Source organism: Equus caballus, chromosome 19 (assembly GCF_041296265.1).
Source record: "Equus caballus isolate H_3958 breed thoroughbred chromosome 19, TB-T2T, whole genome shotgun sequence".
Classification (NCBI taxonomy): Eukaryota; Metazoa; Chordata; class Mammalia; order Perissodactyla; family Equidae; genus Equus; species Equus caballus.
In genome coordinates, this window is record NC_091702.1 from 29,606,715 (window position 1) to 29,630,726 (window position 24,012).

The 24,012-nt window shown below is 35.4% G+C and overlaps 1 protein-coding gene across 2 annotated transcripts in view; it reads right to left on the minus strand.

Moving 5' to 3' along the window:
• The window catches only part of CCDC39 (coiled-coil domain 39 molecular ruler complex subunit), a 42,838-nt gene that overhangs the window by 12,627 nt on the left and 6,199 nt on the right, over positions 1–24,012 (minus strand). For both annotated transcript variants that reach the window (XM_023623351.2, XM_023623350.2), the window contains exons 3-13: positions 22,974–23,120; positions 21,224–21,382; positions 20,337–20,429; positions 20,112–20,240; positions 16,524–16,715; positions 13,566–13,669; positions 13,116–13,248; positions 9,948–10,142; positions 8,819–8,983; positions 6,131–6,268; positions 4,278–4,486 (exon numbers count right to left, since the gene is read on the minus strand). In XM_023623351.2, the coding sequence (XP_023479119.1) occupies positions 4,278–4,486; positions 6,131–6,268; positions 8,819–8,983; positions 9,948–10,142; positions 13,116–13,248; positions 13,566–13,669; positions 16,524–16,715; positions 20,112–20,240; positions 20,337–20,429; positions 21,224–21,382; positions 22,974–23,120 (1,664 nt within the window). The remainder of the gene's footprint in view (positions 1–4,277; positions 4,487–6,130; positions 6,269–8,818; positions 8,984–9,947; positions 10,143–13,115; positions 13,249–13,565; positions 13,670–16,523; positions 16,716–20,111; positions 20,241–20,336; positions 20,430–21,223; positions 21,383–22,973; positions 23,121–24,012) is intronic.

Here is a 24,012-nt window from a genome sequence, read left to right on the forward strand (position 1 = left end):
TCAGTGAGTTAGAGAGATGGAGAAAGAGAGGCAGAGGCGGGGGTGGGGAGGAGATAGAAAGGAGGAGAATGAGGGGGGAAAGAATGAGAAAATATAAAAAAGTGGAATAAAAAGAATAGAAAATTAAAAACAAGAGAAAAGTTAAGAAATCTGGAAGACAGATCTAAGAAGGCCAACATCCATTAAAAATCAGCAACAATTGGGAAGAATAGAGAGTGGTGTGAGAGAAAAATTAAAGAATAGAAAAATATTTTCCTGACCTGAAGAAAGACTTAAATGAAATAATTGAAAGACTTCACCAAGGGTCAAACAAGGAAAATGAAAAAAGATAAAACACCCAGACACGTGGAAATTCTGAAACCCCAAGTATAAAAAGATTGTCCCAAAGCTTCTGGAAACAAAACAAAAACCAGATTCCCCACAAAATAAAATGAATTAGTCCAGAATCAGACCTCTCATAAATAACACTGTAGTCTAGCAGAATATGAAATAATGCTTCCCAAGTTCAACTGTAATTCAAATATGGGATAGAATAAATATGTTTAAAACATGCAAGGATTCAAATTTCAGAAAACATCAAACCTGAAAAAAAATTCAACTGAGTCCGCAAAAGTGAAAACGGGAATCCAAGAAAATAGGATGACAAAGGATACATGAAAGATTATTAAACCAAGAAACAAGTAAAACAGGTTGAAATGATGCTGGCAATTGGCTGTACAGTTTAATGCAAGTTATAAGAAAGGAGTTCTTCAAAAAGTAGAGACATACTATTAGAAACAATAAATATGGGGCCAGCCCAGTGAGGCAGCAGTTAAATTCGCATGTTCTGCTTTGGCAGCCTGGGGTTCGCCAGTTCGGATCCTGGGTGCAGACATGGCACCGAGTGGCAAGCCATGCTGTGGTAGGCACCCCACATATAAAGTAGAGGAAGATGGGCAGGGATGTTAGCTCAGTGCCAGTCTTCCTCAGCAAAAAGAGGAGGATTGGCGGCAGATGTTAGCTCAGGTCTAATCTTCCTCAAAAAGAAAAAGAAAAAGAAACAATAAATAACAACCTGAAACTATAATCAGGGATTTCAACAACACATGAAAGATGGAGAGAGGAAATGCACCAGTAAAAGACGCAAAAAGTCTTATTTCTCTTAGGAAGAAAAAAACAATAGGAACTAATTAATCTTCAGTATTCCTAGAGAAATAGGAAGATTAAAATTTCTTTTGAATTTAAGAATAACCAACAAAATAATTAAAATTAGAGTGTAGATATTCCAATAATTAAAGAGAAAAGAAGGAAAAAACAAAATTCAGTAAAACTAATGAAAGACAGGAAAGACAATAAGAATACCTACCATAGGATCCAGCTATTACACTTGTAGGTATTTACCCAAGAGAAAAGAAAGCCTATATCCATATCAAGAACACACATGTCCATAGCAGCTTTATCTGCAATAGCCAAAAACTGGAAACAATTCAAGTGTTCATCAACAGGTAAATGTATATATAAACTGGGGTAGATATACACAATGGAATATTACTACTCAGGGATAAAAAGCCGGGATCAGCAAGGCATCCTGCCCTGCCACCTGTTTTTGTACAGCCCTCAAGCAAAGAACGGCTTTTACTTTTTTTTTCTTTTTGCTTGAGGAAGATTGTCACTGAGCTAACATCTGTGCCAATCTTCCTCTACTTTATGTGGGATGCCACCACAGCGTAGCTTGACGAGCACTGTAAGGTCCATGCCCAGGATCCGGGCCTGCAAACCCCGGGCGACAGAAGCAGAGCACATGAACTTAACCACTACACCACCGGGCCGGCCCTGGCTTTTACATGTTTTAACGTAAAGTGGTTGAAAAAAATCAAGAGGAAAATTGTATTTCATGAAAAATAAAAATTATATGAAATTCAAATTTCAGGGTCCATAAAGTTTTATTGGAACACAGCCATGCTGATTTATTTGCATTGTCTATGACTGCTTTCCTTCTACAATAACAAATTGAGTTGTTGCAACAGAGACCATATGGCCCACAAAACCTATAATATTTACTATCTGGCACTTATAAAAAAAAATGCGTAGAATACAGTTAAAGTAGTACTTAGAGGAACTGTTTAGCCTTCAAAGTTGAAAATTAATAGCTAAGCATCTATCTCAAAAAGTTAGAAAAGGAACATCAAAATAAACCCACAAAAATAGAAGGAAAAAGTAGTAAATGTGAGAGCTACAATTAATAAAATAGAAAATGAATCTGCAATAGAAAAAATCAGCAGTAGTTGATTATTTTCAAAGAGTAATAAAATTAACTACTGACTTATCCCACCCAAAGAAGAGAAGTCACAAATAACCAATAACTGCAGCTGTTAATCAATAATACAATGATATTGTGAACAACTTTATGGAAATAACTTTGAAATTTTAGATTAAATGGAAAAATTTTCCTAGAGAAAAATATAATTTACTAAAACTGACTCAAGAAGAAATACAAAATCTGCATTGTCCTATAACCAATAAATAAATCGAACCAACAGTTGAAAATCCTCTTCAAAAAACTCCAGGCCTCCAATGGCCTTACCAGTGAGGTCTTTGAAAATTCAAAAAAGATATAATTCTACTCTTTTACAAACTTATCCACAGTATAGAAAAATAAGGGACACACATAAATCATTTTATGGAAGTAGACATAAATTTAATAACCTGATAACAAGGGCAGTAGAGAAAAAATAATTATAAGCATGGTTGCAAAAACCATACGAAAATATTACCAAACAGAATCTAGATATATACAAAATGTAGTATGTGACAGACAAGTTGCATTTATTCCAGGAATGTAAGGTTGTTTTAACTTTGAAAAAATGAATCAATACATTAATTACGTTAAGAGATTAAAGGAGCTACATCATATCAATGAATGCAGAAAAAGCATCTAAGAAAAGTCAACATCCATTCCTGATTAAACAAATTAAAACAACCTCTTAGCAAAGAATGAAAATAGATGGGAGTTCCCTTAATATTATAAAGAGTATCTCAAAAAACATTACGGTAGGGGCTGGCCCGGTGGCGCAGCGGTTAAGTGCACACGTTCCACTTCGGCAGCCCAGGGTCCACCACTTCAGATCCCGGGTGCCGACATGGCCCCACTTGTCAAGCCATGCTGTGGCAGGTGTCCCACGTATAAAGTAGAGGAAGATGGGCACGGATGTTAGCTCAGGGCCAGTCTTCCTCAGCAAAAAGAGGAGAATTGCCAGCAGATGTTAGCTCAGGGCTAATCTTCTTCAAAAACTAAAAAATTAATAAAAAACCAGTTCACACTTAAGGTGAAACAATGGACACTTTCCCTTTGAGATGAGGTGTAAGACCAGGGTATCTGTAGTCACCACTGCTCCTCAGCATTGAACTGATAACAAGGGCAACAAAGCAAGAAAAAGAAAGCTATAAAGAATGAAAAGGAAGACACAAAAGATGAAAAAAAGTTATGTGCAAATGATGTGAATGAAACACCTAGAAATTAGAATCTACAGATCAGTTGGTAGAATTAATGAGTTTAAGCAAGGTTGCTGGATACTTAATATACAGAAATCAACTGTATTTCTGTATACCAGGAACAGACCAAAAATCAAATGTTTTAAAAGGAAATAACATTGACAGTAATGTTAAAAAAAATTAACATGTAGGGGCTTGCCCCGTGGCCGAGTGGTTAAGTTCGCGCGCTCCGCTGCAGGCATCCCAGTGTTTCGTTGGTTCGAATCCTGGGCGCGGACATGGCACTGCTCATCAGACCACGCTGAGGCAGCGTCCCACATGCCACAACTAGAAGAACCCACAACGAAGAATATACAACTATGTACCGGGGGGCTTTGGGGAGAAAAAGGAAATAATAAAAAAATCTTTAAAAAGAAAAAAATTAACATGTAGCCAGGAATAAATCTTATAAAATGCAAAACCTCTAGGGAAAAACAGCTTCGATAATGACAGCTATTGGGTATCCATAAGGGAAAACATGTAACTGACCCTTACCACAAACTATACACCAAAATCACTTCCAAGGGTTTGATTAACCATCTGACTGTATAAGGCAGCATCTAAAGAACGAGGCGTGAACCAAAGGAGAAAGAGCGGAAAAGCATAGATTTATGGTTAAAATATGTCCTATATATTACATTAGAAGCCTTTTCAAATGATTAAGAAAAAGATGGACATCCAGGTGGTGGAGAGAGCAGTCAGTTCTTCTGACATTAACTTAATGTTTTCAAAATTCTTTAGCAGTATTTTAAGACTCTAATTATTACCTTATGTTTTGCCGTTCTTGATCAACATATCTTATTTGTGATGCAAGCATTGTTTTGTGAACCTTAATTTCTTCAGTTCGTTCTTCCATAGCTGTGTGTATCTGCTGCTTTCTTTTCTCCAGAGAAAGAACTTCTTCTGCCTTACTGTGAAGCATTTCTCGAGTACGTTTAACTTCAAGTTTTAAAAGATTGTCTTCAATCATCAAATCCTATCAACATAACAAAACTGTCAAATATTGAAATATTTATTTGTACGCCCAAACCAAAATATTTTTCTTTTTTATTGCTACAAAAGTCAAACTTGAAAATACAACTTTTTCTAATTTGACTATTGACCAAGATATCAACTCGGGTTAAATTTAAATTGCTCTGAGTCATGACTCTATTTGTTCTTTTTCTTTTAAAAAAAGAGTTTATGGCTATTCCAAGTCTTTTATTATAATTCAATTTTGCATTCAAGTTTTACAAAAAAAAAAAAAAAGGAAGAAGTTATTCCTAAAATTGAAACTTACAACATCCAGAACATACATGATGTCCTATGGATGAGAATTTTTACATTCTAAACTAAACCTCACAAAATAATGTATAAATAAATTCTTATTTTGAAACAATTCAATCATGAGTAGAATAGTGACACAAGAGTACACAAATAGATCAATTTTCAAAGTAGAAACCCCAGAAACAAAGATTCCAGAAAATAAAATTTTACTATTTCAAAACACAGCTTTTCAGCTAGAGAAAAGATCAGATATCTACATTTCACATGTTCCCAAAATAAATTCTAGATGAATGAAAAAACAATGTAAGAGATGAAACCAATGCAGCTGCTGGAAATACTAAACTTTTGTTTGAGTTTTAGTGTGAAAAAGAAGTTTCTAGGCATAAAAATTATACAGAGAAAAACACAAATATTTGACGTTAAAAAAAGTTTTTATGTCAAAAATCTTACTAAAAGTTTAAAGACAAATGGGAAAAATATTGACAATATTTATGACAGAGTTAATATCTTTATATATGAAGATCTTTTGCAAAGAAATTTAAAAACATAAACCTTCTAATGGAAATATGGGCCAAGAACATAAGCTAGAAATCCAAAAAGAAATACTATGGAACATAACATCATAGAAGAAATGTTTTAAACATTTTTACCTAAACATAAATATTTAAAATTTTATGTTTGAATATAACATGTTTTAAAAGGTCACCAATTTTAAAAATGCAGAGTAAAAACAATGAGATACCATGTTTGTCCATCAAATTGACAACAATTTTCTAAATAATATTATCCAGCTTTGGTGGTGGTGAGTAAAATGGAATGCTTATACACTGCTGGTGAGAGTCTTAACTGAACCCTCGAGAGGGCAATTTGGCTTAAAAATAGTTTCAAGACACGAAAATATTCTTTCTTTCTGAACCATAATTATACAGCTAGAAATTTATCCTAAGGAACTAAATGAACAACTGTACAGTGATGTATGTGCACAGTACCTGATGTGGTATTTAGAACAGCGAAACATTGGAAACAAACACATACCTAAAAGATAAGAGCTGGTTAAATAGATTACGGTAACTTCCTGCCGTGGACTGTAAGAAGCCTTTAAAAATATTTTTTAAAGAACATTTCATGTTTTGGAAACATGTACAATATATTTAAAAAATTTTGAAATATAATATTTAAAGCCAATTTTCTTTAAAAGACTGGAAGAAAATAATACACTTCAACAGTTTATCTTGTGTACAGTGATTACAGTGACTGATTTTCTTCTTTATAATTTGCTATCTTTTTAAAATTTTCTTCAATTAGCATGAAAACGTAGTTTTTAATGCTATATATGCATATGATTTTATTGCACCTGTTTCAAAGCTTTGGCTTCATTAAGTTCTTTCTCTGATCTGTCATTGAAAAGGTTTAGTTCATTTATTTTGGTCATGAGGAGCTGTTTTTCATCAAGATTTTTACTATTTGACTTCTTCATAAAGTAAAGATCATTCTGTAAAAAAGAAAAAAGGTACATAAATACATATTTAAATAACAATATTAAATATATCTTACAATAAATTATATGCTCCATTAATATTTATAATAATCAGGTTTTTTAATCTCATTCTTCATGCTCTAATGTCTCTAATATAATATACATGGATATTCACACAGAAAGATTTTCATTTTTATCATCTATTGATATTTGGGCTTGGTTTGAATTCGATAATTCTAGGAAATATTATTTATGGTTACAGTTCAACCTGAATGATTAGGTGATTGCCATTTATGGGGAGAAATGAGAGCAGGGGGCCCAAGCTTTGGTTCAATATATGTTCACCTTCTGGAGTTCATTATTTGATTCAACCCAAGTCACAGAAAGTAAAAACATTAACAGTCGGAGAAAGTATAGGGTCTTGGTTAACAGCACAAGCTCTGGAATCAGATGGCCTTAATTCCATATTAGCCATCTGACCCTGGTGGGCAACCTACTCTTTCTCAGTTTCCTCATTTCTAAAATGGAGATAATAACAGTACCTACCTCCCTGAGTTGTTTGAAGATTAAGAAGTTACTGTCACAGAGTATATACAACGCTGTTTGACACATGGAAGTGTCATGTATTATTATTATTCTTATATATATAATCACATATTGCTAGAGAGAAAAATGCTAGATAAGATCCAATTCCATCAGATGCATAAATGGGCCTTGTACACACCCAGATACCCGTTTTCTAGCTTTAGCCAGTTTTTATCCTCCCTCCCACCCAGAACCCAGAACAAGATTTGTGCTGTTAGTGCCCTCGGGTACCTAAAGCAAAAACTTTGTAGTTCCGAGATCTCTCTCTTTTTCTCTCTCTTCCTCTCTCCCTGTCTCCCTCCTTCCTCTGCCTTTCTCATTGCCTGTATTTCTCTGAAGTATCAGATCTCTGACTGAAGCAAGACAGTAAGAAGAGGAACTTTTTTTTACATAAAGATATGATTTCATAAAATTAATTTTTAGAACAAAAAAAATTTAAATTTAGGATGATTTTCAAACAGAAGAAATTAGTTTCTATTATGCAAAATGAGAGATGGAGGGGCATGGGAGAGGGAATGCAGAATGACTTTACAATCTGAGGCAACGATTGAGAGAGCAAACCTTCATTAGAAGGGTAACTGGCTTCAATATCTTTAAAAATTCACTTGCATTTCTATTCATTTATTTATCTCTCTGTTAAAATCAGAGTTGGGATAGGCATAAGCACTATAAGTACAACTGCATGATGGACAGAGCCAGGCGGTGGCTAAAAGAGGGAACACTAAAACCAGCCCCGCACAGCAAAACAGACACAACTCAGTCAAGAAACGTTCAGATACAAATGTCAGCCTCCTATCGTTCTGGAGCATTAATATTCTCATATTCTAAATAATTAAACGATACCATTTATTGAGTACCTACTAAAAGCACTGTGTTGACATATATATTGCTGCTAATTCTCCAAAATGCCCCAGAATAATATTAAATTATTTTTTCCATTTAATAGATGAGTGAACTAGAGCTCAGAAAGTTAAAATAGTAGTAGCGGTGTAACCTTGACATTCAAAACTAGTTCTTTCTGATTCCAAAATATATGCTCTTTTCCACTAAACCAAGAAAGAAGTTAAAAAGATATTTCATCAGGCTACAAACTACTACAAACGAAAATGTTATTATCTTGAAATTTTAAAAAAAAATTTAAATTTTAAAAAGTTAATAGCTCCCTTTCACCTTGGTAGCTTCCTAAAGGAATTCAGGACAATTCTTCTAATAACCACTAGAGGACGCTCATCACCAGCCTTTCCAGCTGTTAAGTAACATTTAAACCCTCTGGAGTTCTCATCCCATTCAGATCCACATTCTCACTCCTTCACTCTCACTCTCCAATTAAACTTTAACATAGCTTCTATATTTGATAGGTCCCCCTAACATAGGTTTTATATTATCATAAATATATTAAAATACCTAAAGATGAAGAACATTTTCACCTTATTAACAAAATCGTGTCATTTGAAATATTGTAACTAAGTAAATATTTGAATAACAACAATAGATGACCCATAAAAGAGCAGCTTCTTCGAGAGGTCATTTCAGAGATAATGGGCAATCAAGTTATTATGACAGATACACAGCAGAAAACTGGAATTTATCAATGTTATAAATTGTGTACTGTTTAAGAGTATTTTGAAGTCATACGGGCTGGGGATTAAATCTCAGCTCTCGGTGTACCAGCTGTGTAACCGTGGACAAGTTGCTTAATCTGTAAAACAAGTACTAATAGCTTCCTCACAAGACATTTATAAGGATTAAATGAAATACAATACTAAAAGCATGTAATATATTTAGCATAAGGTAAATGCATAATCAATGGCAATGTTATATTCTCATAGTATAGAAATATGAACATTAATTCATACATATGTTATATATGTAGGTAGCTTGGGAATCATCCTATCTGAAGTAGAGTCTGAGGAACATGCTGACTTAGAATGACTCATGACTAGCACATTTGAAGCGTAAAGAGTATTTTGGCTAAGTTACATGAAGCTTCTTGATCTGTGTTTCCAAAAGGCCAACTGTAGATTTTTTGTCTTCGAATGTCTTTTTAAGTTCAACCACTTTTGCTTCAAGGGCTTGTTTTTCTTCTGAATTAATTTCTCCCTTCAACCGCGACATTCGGCGTTCTACTTGTTGAATGTAAAAATCCTGTTACAGATTTTAAAAATAAGTTAGTAAGGAGAAAAAAACAGTTAAAACCATTTCTATAAATACAAAAACACAGTAAATACTTTCTTATGAGTTTGGCCTGGGGTTTCGTCATTTACTTAAAGTCATTTTAATCCTTCAGTAATTTATAGGATAAAATCCAAAATCCAAGAGTAAGGAACTCTAAGGGGAGAAACAGCAAACTATTCTTCAAGAAACAGGGTACGTGATAGTGACATGGAAGTAATCTTCCAAAAATATAACAAAGTCAGCCAGGGGGCTATTTATCATACATACTACCATGATGAACCCCAGTAAATACACTGGACTTACGTGGACATGGATTTTTGAGGGTACATTTTCTAAGGGATGCAAAAAAAATGATAGAATCACAAATTATTAGCCACAAAAGGCTCAAATATGATGAGCTTCTAATAAATTATTTTTTAAATTATACTTTAGCATCTGTAATCTTGAGAAACTAAGAATATATTAGGGGGGAGTTAAGATGTAAAGAGGGAAGACATTAAGAAATTAACATGAGACAGAATACATACATAGAACAAGTAAGGAAAAACTAAAAAATACTTTTAACCTGTTGGTCTAGGGGTAGGGCTGGGGAAGCCATTGCACAACTAAGAATCAACACATGGTTTTCTAGGTTTCAGATATTCCAATCCTTGTTTTGTTTTACTCCAGGTGCAATTGCCCCAGGCTCCTTTAAAGCATGGTTCTCCCTCACTAGAGTTGTCTATTCTCTTAACTGTTCATTTCAGATCAAGAAGAAAAATAGCTTTGAAGGCCCCTCACTCCACTACTGACCTAACATGACAACCCATCTTCAGCAGCTGTCTCTCCTTCCAAGAGGGCTTAGCAATCTTCGTTTCCTTGGGACACTGCAGGATCTTGACCATCACAACTATAACAAATCAATATGGAAGATAATCATAAGAATAACATCTACCTGACTGTACATAATTTCTTGCTGCTTCAAGGTTTCAAAGTCCAGTTTATGTAACTGATGGTTGAGGTGCTTCAGAGAGGAACGGGTTCCTTCAATTTCTGATACAACTGCTTTTTCTTTCGTTGTCTCAGCCTGTAATTCCTGAACTTTCTTAAACAGCACATCTTTCACTATGTTTAACTGAACTTCCACTTCCTGAGGATCAGAATAATAGTGATTAATGAAATTATAATACCTTAAACTGTTTTAATATATGAACATTATAATTTAGGGGCTTATAAACAAACCCCCAACATTTCAGCCCTTGAGAATACAAAGCCCTTCCCACAATTTCAACAAATCCCCAACACTTCTTGTAGTCTGCTCTCCTCCAGTAGACTAGTAGTTCTCTATTCCTGTATCATGCATCTCCATCTGTCATCTTAATTCTATCCTATGCTACGCTAGCCTTAGAACTTGGCCACTCCACTGGTTTCCTTAGAAATAAAATATGCTGGAGACACACAGCTTATAAGTTCACAAAATTTACTGAAGTCTTGAGGATGTTACGGGGAAGAAATCACATCCCCCAGTCTCCTACCATATTTTGGGCACTATCCAGTGGTGAGCAAGTAAATGTTTAACCACCAGCTTCCCAGTGAATGGGAGGTGAGGAGGAAGAGGCTGATTTCCATGGTGTAAATACTCCCACTATGGCCAATTTCAAGCTACTAATATGATACCACTAAATGCACAGTTGGGAAGAGAGATGCAGTAGGAGACCATTATGGTTTATTTCCACTATAGAGACACGTAGATGTAAGTAATCTTAAGTAACCTTAAGAGCATAGATAATGGTAAAATAACTTGGAAGTGATGAGTGCTGAGTAATTACTACTTTTGTTTTTAATATAATTTGTTTTAATTCTAAGTCTATATAATTTACGTTTTTTTTTTTTTTTTGAGGAAGATTAGCCCTGAGCTAACATCTGCTGCCAATCCTCCTCTTTCTGCTGAGGAAGACTGGCCCTGAGCTAACATCTGTGCCCATTTTCCTCTACTTTACATGTGGACACCTATCACAGCATGGCTTGCCAAGCAGTGCCATGTCCACACCCGGGATCCAAACCAGCAAACCCGGGGCACCTAAGCAGAACATGCACACTTAACCACTGTGCCACTGGGCTGGCCCTATAATTTACTTTTTAATAGTAGCTATGTTTAGCAGCCAACTTGCAAAATTCCAGAAAATTTAACTATCAGCTCTTGCGAGCTGGTAGGGGCTGGCCCCAAAACACAATTGGCACTACCCCTCATTCATACCTTGCCTCCAGTTGCCCTCCCTACATGTACAGCCCTCTAGGAAATAGAAACCAGTGCCCTATTCCCACTGCTCCTTTCTCAGGAGGCAGATCTGTCTTGACCTCAAGGCTTCATAACCAATGTATTCTAGGCTTCAAACAGATCTACCATGCCAAGATCTATTGAAAATTATCATTTTAAAAATGTTGAAATAGGGCCAGCCCCAGTGGCCTAGTGGTTAAGTTCAGCACACCCTGCTTCAGCAGCCCAGGTTCAGTTCCCCAACATGGACCCACACAACTCTGTTAGTGGCCATGCTTGTTGGCAGCCCACACACTAAAAAAAAAAAAGAAATGGAGGAAGACTGGCACAGATGTTAGCTCAGGGCAAATCTTCCTCAGGAAAAAAAAAAAGGTTGAAATAATTTCCTTTTGTGCTCTTATACTCAGATAAGCATATTTCCCTTTAGCAACCAATGAATCTTACTATGAAACAAAAGAAGTCTGTGATTGGCACACTTAAATTTCCACAAATCAAGAAGTATAATCTGATGTAATCTTATAAAATGCATTGTTTTTCAAATAATAGATAATTTTCATTGGGTTTAAGACCTTTTCAAAGATTACCTAGCAGAGTTTTAAAGTCGGTGCTTAGTGGTGGATAACAGTACATCTCCAAAACATATAGGGTTGGGATTTTTTCAAACAAACAGACAAAAGTCAACAGCTACAAAAGCCAAGATTATGACCACCACCCTGCTACAGCACAATCAGTACACAGGCTGCCAATCTTATTTTTTCCTAACTCAGCTAATTTCTTCAAAAATGTCACTCGTTTTTCTTTCTGTCATCAAAAGGTCTAGTTCACACAAATTTCACAGTCTTTACGGATTTCTGATAAATTCTAATAATGTCCCACCTCATGTGCTACAGAAAATCGTGCTGTTAGGAAAAAAAAATAATATAACTTTTTTCTTTAAAAATAATGTATGATTTGTAATCAAATAGGACTCAAGTCAAGATTGCTGCATGACTTCACTACTCAGGAATTTTAAACATGCAACAGCACGCGGAGGAAGCTGAATTCTATCCGAATACAAGTGAAACCACACTTGATATGAGCCTCAGCAAATGAGAGATTTTGCCACCAGCTTCAGATGTCCCTCCCCTCCCCCCCTGAAAAAAAGAGTAAAAGCAAGAAGTAGTACCTACAGTGTCAAGCCACACAAGTCACTTTGAGTTTTCAAAGAGGAAATGGTGAACCAGCCTTCCCAGTTCCTCAAAAATTAGCTTTAATGCTACCGACATGCCAAAGAGATTAAGGTAGAAAGGGACGCCAGTAGAGTTAGGAAAGCGATAGCATTTAAGAGCCTATTTACCAATATATGGTGCCAGACCAATAAATGGTAAGGGGTTAAAGAGATAGTAGATGATGAAGAAATACAGGTAATGAATGTAGACCATTGGGAGGAATTTGATCACAAAAAACACAAAAGATGGTAATCAGGTGGAAATCAGTTGTAAAACAAGGGCACTTTTCAAGGTACATCTGCAATATAAGAACACGCACATATATGGGTGACAAACAGGGACATGGACACAGTAGGCTTTGGGAAGGCATGGAATCTCAGGCAGAGGGGCAACCTTTAAAAGAAGACATCAAAGTTCAATGCTGAAAGCAGAAGAAATGGAGAATTTGGAGCTTAAGAAGAGAGCAGGTCATGAACATCTTCAAAAGCGATGCATAAAAAGAGGCCCAACAGCCCTCTTTACAAATGTGATCATGCCAGAAAGCAGAGCCTCTTAAAAGACCTCCTACTCCTCTGGTCTCAATTAATTCACTATTGCTAAATTTGCTGAGTTTTTAAAAGTGGAAACTAGACTTTACCTTTATACCTCTTTCCTCCTCCTTTAGCATATCTTCCAAATTGGTAGCTTTCTCTTCTATAGACAGAGTTTTCTCAGTTATATGCTTTAATTTATCTTTTGCAATCTGATTATGATTTTTAATTTTGTGTAACCTAGAGACGGTTTATGAGGAAAAAACAGAAAATGTGCCTAAAAAGTATTTCATGCAAACAAATGAGGTATAGTTTACCCTAAGATTTCTTCCTATAACTGAAAGGTGTCTTTTGCCATAAACCTTTTTATCACCAATATATATTTAATAAACCATAAAAATATTGCTCCTGAGTATTTTTGATAAAAAAAATCCAAGAAATGTTTTTAATGTAATAATTTAGTAGCCATAATTTTATAGTTATTTAACAAAAAAAATTTAATAACTTTTCTAGATGTAGTCAAAAATTATAAACATATTTAAAAGTCTTTTTCTTACCTTGTTGTTTCTTCAAGAATATCCTTCTTTATTTTGGAAATATTTTTCCTCAGAGCCTCTAAATCACTGGAACTTCTATTAACAGTGGCTTTTAAAGAATCCAGCTATTTAATTAGTTAACAGATAGAAATTACATATTTACTCTATATCTTATAAATTAACTTCAGTACTAAGAAGTTCTATTCTAAACACTTTAATTTCTAACCTACATCACATGTATAAACACAGTAACCATGTTTCTGTAATATGTATTAACGGTTTCTCTTCTTGATTTAATATTAACTTTTAAATGACTTATTGAATAATACTGGCAAATTACAGAGACCTACATACATATTTTAAAAGCAAATTAGAGCGAAAGTTTCAGAGCAATGGATTTAGCAAAGATTTCTCAGATATGACACTAAAGGTACAGGCAACAAAAGAAAAAACAGACAAACTGAACTTCATCAAAATTAAAAACTTTTGTGCATCAAAAGACATTATCAACAGAGTAAAAAGGCTACCCACAGAATGGGAGGAAATATTTGCAAAACATATATGTGATAAGGGATTACTATCCACAATATATGGAGAACTCCTAAAACTCAAAAACAACAACAAAAATCTGATTCAAAAATGGGCAAAGGACTTGACGTTTCTCCCAAGAAGATACACAAATAGTCAATAAGCAAATGAAAATATGCTCAATATCATTAATCATTTAAAAAACACAAGTCAAACTACAATGAAACTCCACCTCACAACCATTAGGATGGCTACTATCGAAAATAAATAAATAGGAGCCTGCCCCATAGCCAAGTGGTTAAGTTTGAGTGCTCCACTTTGGCGGCCCAGGGTTTCGCTGGTTCGAATCCTGGGCATGGACATGGCACCACTCATCAAGCCATGCTGAGGCAGCATCCCACATGCCACAACTAGAAGGACCCACAACTAAAAATACACAACTATGTACCAGGGGGCTTTGGGAGAAAAAGGAAAAATAAAATCTTTTTTTTAAAAAAAAAGAAAGAAAATAAATAAATAACTGTTGGCGAAGATGTGGAAAAATGGAACGCTGTCGGTGAGAACGTAACATGGTACAGCCACTGTGGAAAACAGTATGGCAGTTCCTCAAAAAATTAAAAATAGAATTACCATATGATCCAGAAAATCTGAGATAATTGTACACTCATGCTCATAGCAGCATTATTCACAATAGCTAAAACATGGAAGCAACCAAAGTGTCCATCAAGGGAGGAATGAATAAGCAAAATATGGTATATATGTACACACAATGGAATACTATTCAGCCTTTAAAAGGAAGGAACTTTTGACATACACTACAACATGGATGAACTTTGAGGACATTATGCTAAGTGAAATAAGCCAGTCCCAAAAAGACAAATAGTGCATGATTCCATTCGTATGAGGTACTCAGAGTAGTCAAAATTATAGAGACAAAGTAGAATGGTGGTTGCCAGGGGCTGGCAGGGAGGAAGGAAGGGGAAGTTACTGTTTAATGGGCATAGCATTTCAGTTTTAGAAGAAGAAAAGAGTTATGGGAAATGGATGGTGGTAGTGTTTGCACAACATTAAGAATGCATTTAACTACCGAACTGTACGCTTAAAAATGGTCAAGTTGGTAAATTGTATGTTAATGTGTATTTTACCACAACAAAAAAATCTGGAGAAAAATGAAGTACTGATACATACTGAAATATAGATGAACCTCGAAAACATCATGTAAGGAAAAGAATACAGACACAAAAGACCCCACATTATATGATTTCTACCACCTTTCTACTTCGGACATTATACGAAATGTCCAAAACAGACAAAGCCATAGAGACAGAAGGTAGATTAGTAGTTGCCAGGGGCCAGCTGGAGGGGGAAAGGAGAGTGACTGCTAATAGGTATGGGGTTCCTTTGTGAAGTAACAAAAATATTCTAAAATTAGATAGTTGCTGCACAATTCTGTGAATATACTAAAAAATACTGAATTGTATACTTTAAAATGGTGAATTATATCTCAATAAACAAATTATGAATGAATGAATAAATAAATCCCTGTATTCTTTTCTGCAATTGGTTTAAACTTTAAAATTTTTAAGAATGAGCTATTAGCAGTGACATTTAATCTAGGCAAGAAATTCATTTATTTTACGTTTTCAGGATCTTACATGATTATTCTCTTTGGACAGATAAAAAAATAATCCTTTCTTCTTTATCAGAAATAAAAAGCATAACAACTTATAGAATAAAATTCTCTACAATATTCCAACTTCCCACCTAAACAGTGGTAACCTCAGATAAAATAGCCTCAAGGTACAAATTTCATAAAGATCCCTTTATTGCTAACTAAAGGGATCTCTACTCTCCCTATGGAATAATCTAGTTGGCATGTATGCCTGCAAAAGAAGAAAAGAACAAAGGAGGAGAAGTTTTGTTCTCTTAGCCTGTTTCAAGGTATTTTATCACTACATTGTCCCACTACCACACTGAAATATTATCCCCTAACAAGGTGAGAAACTGAACTGGAGCAGGTAGGTCCACCTAGAATTTGAGAGTTAAAACGACCATCAGCACGTATCACTAGACAGACATTTCAAGTCATCACTGATGTCAATATGCACCTTCAATTTTGCCCGTTTGCTGATTATCTTATAATTCAGGACGTCCAGTCTAGACCCTTCAGGAGCCTTTTGCCTTGGAGCACTTACAAAACACCATGTGTGACAGGAAGTTGGACCCTGCACAACTCCAGGGGGAGCCCTTCACACCCACCTGTGACGTGAACAGCATCCCCATTGCCTTCGCCAATCAGGGGATCAATCAGAGTATCCTAAAAGTTCCACCACATGAAGGGATGTCACAAAGAGCACTAGAGGGCAGTTCCTTGATCAAAGGAGAGCCTTTATGTTTATTTTTACAGTAATTTCTCATAAACAGACAAACCAGTCTTTTTAGTTGACATACCTCATCCTTCAGCTCAGTTCTATTAGTTTCATGATGCTGATATTCCATTCTACATTTTAAAACTTTACGCTCAGCAATAGAAATTTTTTTCTCATACTCTGCGTTATTTCCAATCTCACTTTCCAAAAACTTGATCTTTTCCTTAACCAAGCTTTCTTTTTCTCTTGCTTCCTGCTTTATCCTTGCCAATGCCTAAAATTTAAAAAAATACATTAAATATGTGTTTAATATGGCAAACAAAACTAAAAGGAACTTAATTTTTATTTTTATTACTATACGCAGTATTTATTTTACCAAAACTTAACAGAATTTTTTTTGAAGAGAGACTATTTTTTTATTTTTATTACTTTTTTTGAAGAAGAAGATTAGCCCCGAGCTAACATCTGCAAATCCTCCACTTTTTGCTGAGGAAGACTGGCCCTGAGCTAACATCATGCCCATCTTCCTCTACTTTATATGTGGGACGCCTACCACAGCATGGCTTGCCAAGCGGTGCCATGTCTGTACCTGGGATCCGAACCCAAGAACCCTGGGCCGCCGAGAAGCAAAACATGCAAACTTAATGGCTACATCACCAGGCTGGCCCCAAGAGAGACTATTTTTATATGAATAAGAGCAAAATATTAATATGCTACAAACCAATATCTATAAGCTCATATTTTTAAAGATCTCTATATTTTCTTTGATCTGTCTAGTACTTTGCTAAAGAGATGAGAAAAATGTCAATCTCTTACAAATGAAAGGTGACATCTAAAAAATATAGCAGTGTTGAATATTTTTCACATAGAAAGTTGGATTTCAATAAAATTTTCCAAATATTTCATAGAACCAGTTTTTTCATATTTTGAGAATTACATTTCAGTTATTAGTTTCAATAGGAATGCCTTCACTCAGGCTTTTTGCTGATCTTGAGGATACAAAATAAACAATATTCAAAATAGTAACTGAGATGTGGACAAAGTAACCATGGGAACAAAGAGATGATGAAGTTTACCCAAGAGGAATCATTAAAAGGCTTTATCTAAAAGGCTTCATTTGAGTTGGGCCTAAAAAGATAAATGGAGATGGATAAATAATCTGGTTAAAGTGTAGGGTGGGAGGGCAGGCAGGTAATGGGAATATATTAAGAAAGGGTAGGGTCTGGCCCGGTGCAGTGGTTAAGTTCAAATGTTCCGCTTTGCGGCCTCAGGTTCGCTGGTTCGGATCCTGGGTGCGGACGTGGCACCACTTGGCATGCCATGCTGTGTATATGTAGGTGTCCCACATATAAAGTAGAGGAACATGGGCATGGATGTTAGCTTGGGGCCAATCTTCCTCAAAAAAAAAAAAGAAGAAGAAGAAGGGGTAGATACAGATGAAAGGGATGAGACCAAAAAAGGTAGAGGTTAGGGCCAAATTGTGAAGAAAATAAACTTTTCCATCGCCCTGTTAAAGAAGCTCAATTTTCAAGCAATGTGGAACAAACAAGATTTTAGGGCTGGGGAATAAAAAGATCATATGTGGTTTTCACAAGTGATTCTTGTGGCAATATTGTTGGATGAATTGGAGGGAGAAGGAAAATTTACCCTAAAATGTATTTCTTCCCAATTTTCTAATACGAAGTCCCACCAAACAACTAATCCCAGGAGGCCGTGTTGGAGGAGGGAAGGTAGGTAATGATTCTGAAATCATTACGTTTTAGAAATGCTGCATGTAATATTGTACATATTAGCATATTAAATAGGTATATATTTGAGATGTACTGCATTTAAAAAAACATTTTAAATTTGTTTAATCTAGCATTCCCGTATGTTCTCTGTAACAATTAGCATTCTATAATTGCATCATTTTATATATGGCTGTGTTCATTCAACCAAAGGACAAATAAAACCTCCTAAGTTTATATATGTCAAATGATCATTCTAGAATTTCCTGCTGTATGTGATTTATCTACCACTTAATCTGGTACTTTAAAACCAACTTCAATATTCACAATTTTTAACAGTGTAATCTATTCACAGTTGATGTTTTCATACAGGTGATGCTTAGAAGTAATATCTCAAAATCTCTACACTGGAATAAAAACATAATAGAAAAATATTTTTTCTTTTCTAAATAATGTAAATTCTTTTTAGAAGCCAATTTCAGGATTATGGTCAGACTCCTGCCAAAAAGACACTGAAAAGGCAGGAACTGTCTTTGGAAGAAGAGGAACAAAAGGGTCCAATCTCAAAGGAAATCCTCTAGTGGCGTGAGCAGGCTCTCACTGGCTCACCAGAACTGATCACACATCTCCTCTCAACTCTGTACCCAGGGGAGTCACGTTGGTCTGGAAGTAGTTTCACCATGGAAATCAGAAATGCTCCAGATCGGGAGCCAGTTGTGAAACACTGAGAAGCATACCACTACCCATGGAGCCACTTCTTGGCACCCTCCCTAGTCTCTTACAATATAGACAGCCAGGAAATGTCAACCTGCAAACAGGAGTCACTGTGAATATGAGCAGGGAGCTACAAGTTGTGTATTCTGCCAAATCAGCAGGCTGAGTGAATTTAGCTGCGGTGGTGTATGAGAATACGATTATGGATCTGCAATCTTGGATCTGGCACATTTGATTTACACAGAGGAAGCAGTCAGGACTTGTTGTTTGAAAGCAACAAGAAGCTAAGAAAGAGAAACCAAGTCAGCATTAAAAATTAAGAGGAACTCACAGTCCAGATCGGCTCTTCCTTGTCTCTCCTAGGAAGGCATAGGCCATTTTGTCGACAAAATGTTGGTTACTTACAAACATTTAAAATAAAAGAATGTAACACATTTACATATAACAAGTTACATATAACAAGTAAACTGCATCCAGGTATTGGAATTCCAAACTCCCAGTGACCTGAGCTGCTTGCCAAATGCCCTTCTGTGGAGTAGATTCAGAAAGGAAGATAACATGTCTTCTCATCTATCTTCTTTCCTCCTCAACTCCTTCTCCTTCTCAACTTCCCTAAGCATCCCATTTTTACTCACCACTATTTTACCCCTTAATGTTTTCCCAAAAAAGTTCTCCTAAAATACCTCTGAAAGTAGCAAAAGATAACACTGGGTCTATGTTTAATCAGTGAGGTATTCCTCTCCTCCCCTTCTGAGCTTCTACCTCATTATTGGTGCCGCAGCTTCACCAGTGAAACTTTATTGTAGTCTAGGCTTCTTTCCTGACTCTCCCTCCTTGTTTCTTGGCTATATCCATGTGGCTCATTTCCCCACATCTGCGATCACTGCAAATAGCACACATGTTAAATCCAAGGCAGTTTGGACAACTGTGTGTAAGTCAGGCATTAGTTTTACTGCAATAACATTATCTACTGACTTCCTCTTGTTCCACATTTCAGAGATGGCAGGATCCAGTCTTCAGCATTATAATGCCATAAATCCATACTCTTCATAAAATCACATTTCTAAATGGATACAGAGTCAGCTTTGGAAAACATTTACCAAAACTATTCAATCCTGCTACAAAAGTGACTTTCAAATAACAGTGTGACTTACATTGAAATGAGTGAGTTAAATACAAAAGAGATAAATAAACAGCTGAACATTGCAAGAACCAAACAACTACTTTACCAAGGCACACTCATCGATGTCTTGATCCCTCTTCTGCATCTGTTCTATTGTGTTCTCCCACTGTTTAATGAGTTCTTGTCTTTCATTATGAATCTTACGAAAATCTTGTGCTGCTTTATCCAATTCTAACTGTCAAATAGAGAGCAAATAACATTTCTGTGAATTTAAGTGCTTTTGCCAACATCACTTTGACACTTAAGAAATAAAAATCTTCACTAAACCAACCTGCACACTTAGAGTTTCTGTAAGTTCGTTGTCAAGTACCTTTCTTCTCTGATTACATTCCAAAGTCAGTCTTTCTAATTGCAGAGTCAGCGCCTATGATGTATTTACACACAAACATATTCATAATTATTTTATTAACTTAAAATCCATTAGCATATCTCACATTAAGCATTATTATATCATAGATACACACGTACTTGATATATAAAGCAACTACAAAATAATATATATATATATATATATGTTCTTTATCTTTTACCCCAAAGGGCTGCAATGAAAACTCAATTGTTTCTAAAAAGGCTTTCAATACTTTTTAAAGTAGGTTAGAAAAAAGGATTAAACAATAACTTGCCATTTAAAATTATTTAAAATAAAGCATTTGGTATTAAATCTATTAGAAAATAGCATGTTTCATAATACTAAAGTATTATCAGATTTAATTACAAGTAGATTTTAAGTAATGGTTATAGTAATTAAATAACCAATACTACTATAGTCTCAAATCAGTAAAAATGATATGCAACGTTCAAACTATTATTTGGACAAAAGAAGTTCAAATACTTATACATAGTTCTTGTACAAAACTTTCTTTTCTGAATTGTTTTTGAGAACTCTTCTCAATCAGGATTCTTAACCCGGAGTCCATGGATCCCTAAATGGCCAAAGGGCTTCAGAGGATCTATAAGACTGAGCAAAATTTTGTGGGTATTTGAGTATAGCCATTCTTCTAGAGAGAGGATACTTGGTTTTATTAGATTCTTAAAGGAGTCCCTGACTCAAAAAAGTTTAAGAACTACTGCTTTAAAATTCTAAGTCTGATTTAGGTAAAAAGGTTGACACACTACAGACTGAAAGAAAACCTAACATTACAACTTATAATTCCTCACCCTAATTTTATTATCATCCTGTCGTGCATACTTCTGAAGAGTGAGGGCATCACTATCTTTATGAGCTGATTCTTCTAACCAGGCCTCCAATGCTTGCTGGTCCCAGTTCATTTGACGTTTCAAACCATCCAATTTTTGAGTAGTTTTAAATATGTTATTCTAATTTCCAAAGAGAGGGGGAAGGGGGAGATTACAAAACATTATATACTATACAAACTAAATAAAACATAACATTACATACTACGTATTAAACAGTAAAGAAGAAATCTCGTCCCTGTCTCTGCCCTCCCGATGTATATAACATACCATAGTTAATTATATAACTATCATACTTGTATTTTAATTTTTTTTTTTTTTTGAGGAAGATTAGCCCTGAGCTAACTGCTGTCAATCTTCCTCTTTTTCCTGAGGAAGACTGGCCCTGAGTTAACATCCATGCCCATCTTCCTCTACTTTATATGTGGGACGCCTACCACAGCATGGCGTGCCAAGTGGTGCCATGTCCGCACCCAGGATCGAACTGGCGAACCCTGGGTCGCCAAAGCGGAACATGCGCACTTAACTGCTGCACCACCGGGCCAGCCCCTATATTTTAATTCTTTAGTTGTGAAATAGAGGGGAGACGATTATACAACGTTAAGAACAGTAGTTGAACCAAAGTTTGCTTAGAAAGGCTTTAGGGTAGCTCTTCCAGAGCAATCTCACTAGTCACTGTGCCAAAAGCACTCCAAGTGGATATGCGATCTTAGTAAAAATAACGTGCCTGATACGCTAACTCCAGCCCAAGACAAGTCCCCTTCAGCCCCTTTCCAGTCAGACTGCTGCCTCCAAGAGGCCTCTTACATAGAAATTTTGGAAGCACTTCTAATTGAAATAAATATAGTAAAGGAAATAAAAATATTTCTGTAAACATATTCATTTAACAAAACTAGATTCATAAAGCAAAACAGATCAATATGCAAACATACATAAGTAATAAACTATGTATACATATATATGTGTGTGTACATTTCCATACGTATATGCATATGTAAAGAGAAGAAATGAATTTCGAAAGAGCACCCAAATCAGGTAACTAAAAACTAAGGGAAAGAGAAAAACAGGTTACAGTAATTTAATATTAGAGTCACAAGCTGATAAATCAATGTGAAAGGTAAAAATTTCGAACAAAAAACGAAATTCAAAATTAAAAGTGATTTTCTTAAATGTGCCTTTTAAAGATTTTATTTTTTACTTTTTCTCCCCAAAGCCCCCCGGTACATAGTTGTATGTTCTTCGTTGTGGGTCCTTCTAGTTGTGGCATGTGGGACGCTGCCTCAGCGTGGTTTAATGAGCAGTGCCATGTCCGCACCCAGGATTTGAACCAACGAAACACTGGGCCGCCTGCAGCGGAGCGCGCGAACTTAACCACTCGGCCACGGGGCCAGCCCCTTAAATGTGCCTTTTAAAAGCGCAGCACTTATTAATAAATTTTTCCTAGTATCATATAACAGGCAGCCAGCATGGTACTTTGCACATAGTCAGGCTCCATGAGTATTTGGTAAATGAATACTGAGAAAATAAATGTAACATTCTACCATTTTTCACTCACATTACAGCTCCATGTGCCTTTCATTGATCAAAAAACAATGTTACGTAAACGTCAGGAAACTAATAAATGCCTTTCCCATACAGAATAAAAATCAATGTTTATTTGGCGAGGGGAGAAGGAACAATAGCACAAAATTTTAAGTAACATTTCAACACATACTTCCTTATCACTTTTCTTTTCCCGTATTGAAACCATCTCATCTTCCAGCCGTTGGATCTCATCCTTCACTCGCCCCAGTTCTCTTTCAGCAATGATCTTAAAATGTTCTTCGCTTTCAATCTCATGCTCCCTGGCTTTGCAGAGAGACTACAGAAAAATATACAAGACAGAAAGCCTTCTCAAATTTTAATATTATAAAATACTTGAAATAATCCATTAGACAAAAAAACAACAAAATCCCCACAAAATTAGATTGGGTATTATTAATTTCACTTCTCTGAAACCTACACCACATTAGACTTTGTGATTCGTGTAGTCGGTGATGCTTACAAGTTGTAAGAAAGTCAGTTCATGGAATGTGCTGGGAGAAAACATTGTTGTCAGCAGTTTTCAGATATGACATTGGTCTAGGCAAACTGCAGAAAACCCAAATTTATATGGTGAGACTTAAAAAGATAGAATTCATTACTTATCTAAAAATAAGAAACGAAAGGGATTTAAAAATACTTGGGAAATGGGATATTTATATGAATTGATCACATACTCTAATTAACAGAGATAATTTTTAAATAATTATGTAAACACTGTTGGTTGTAAATACTTCCTGGGATATATTAATATACAATCATGCCTTTGTGTTATGTTTTACTTAAAAAAATAGTATTTGTTGACTACTGATCTTGTAGCGCTTCAAAGTTATCACCATCAGTATTATTTTTACATTATTAAAGCTATCAGTGTTGTAGGAAGTTTATTATCTTTTGTCTCTATTATCCTATTTAACTATTTAAGGTTTGACTATAACGAAATACACCTACAGAGAGTCTCCGTCTCTCTGGTGCCCAACTCAGTGGTTTAATAACTTAAGGAAAATATGTTGTTCCAAAGTTTATCAATTATTCAATCATATCAGGATTCAAAAATCCTGAGTACTATTTTTAAAAGTTCATTAAATTTGTAACTTTCTAATGAGTCTTATAAACCATGAAATAGTTACTTACCTATATTAATTATAAACTGGTATTAAAAACATGGCTTT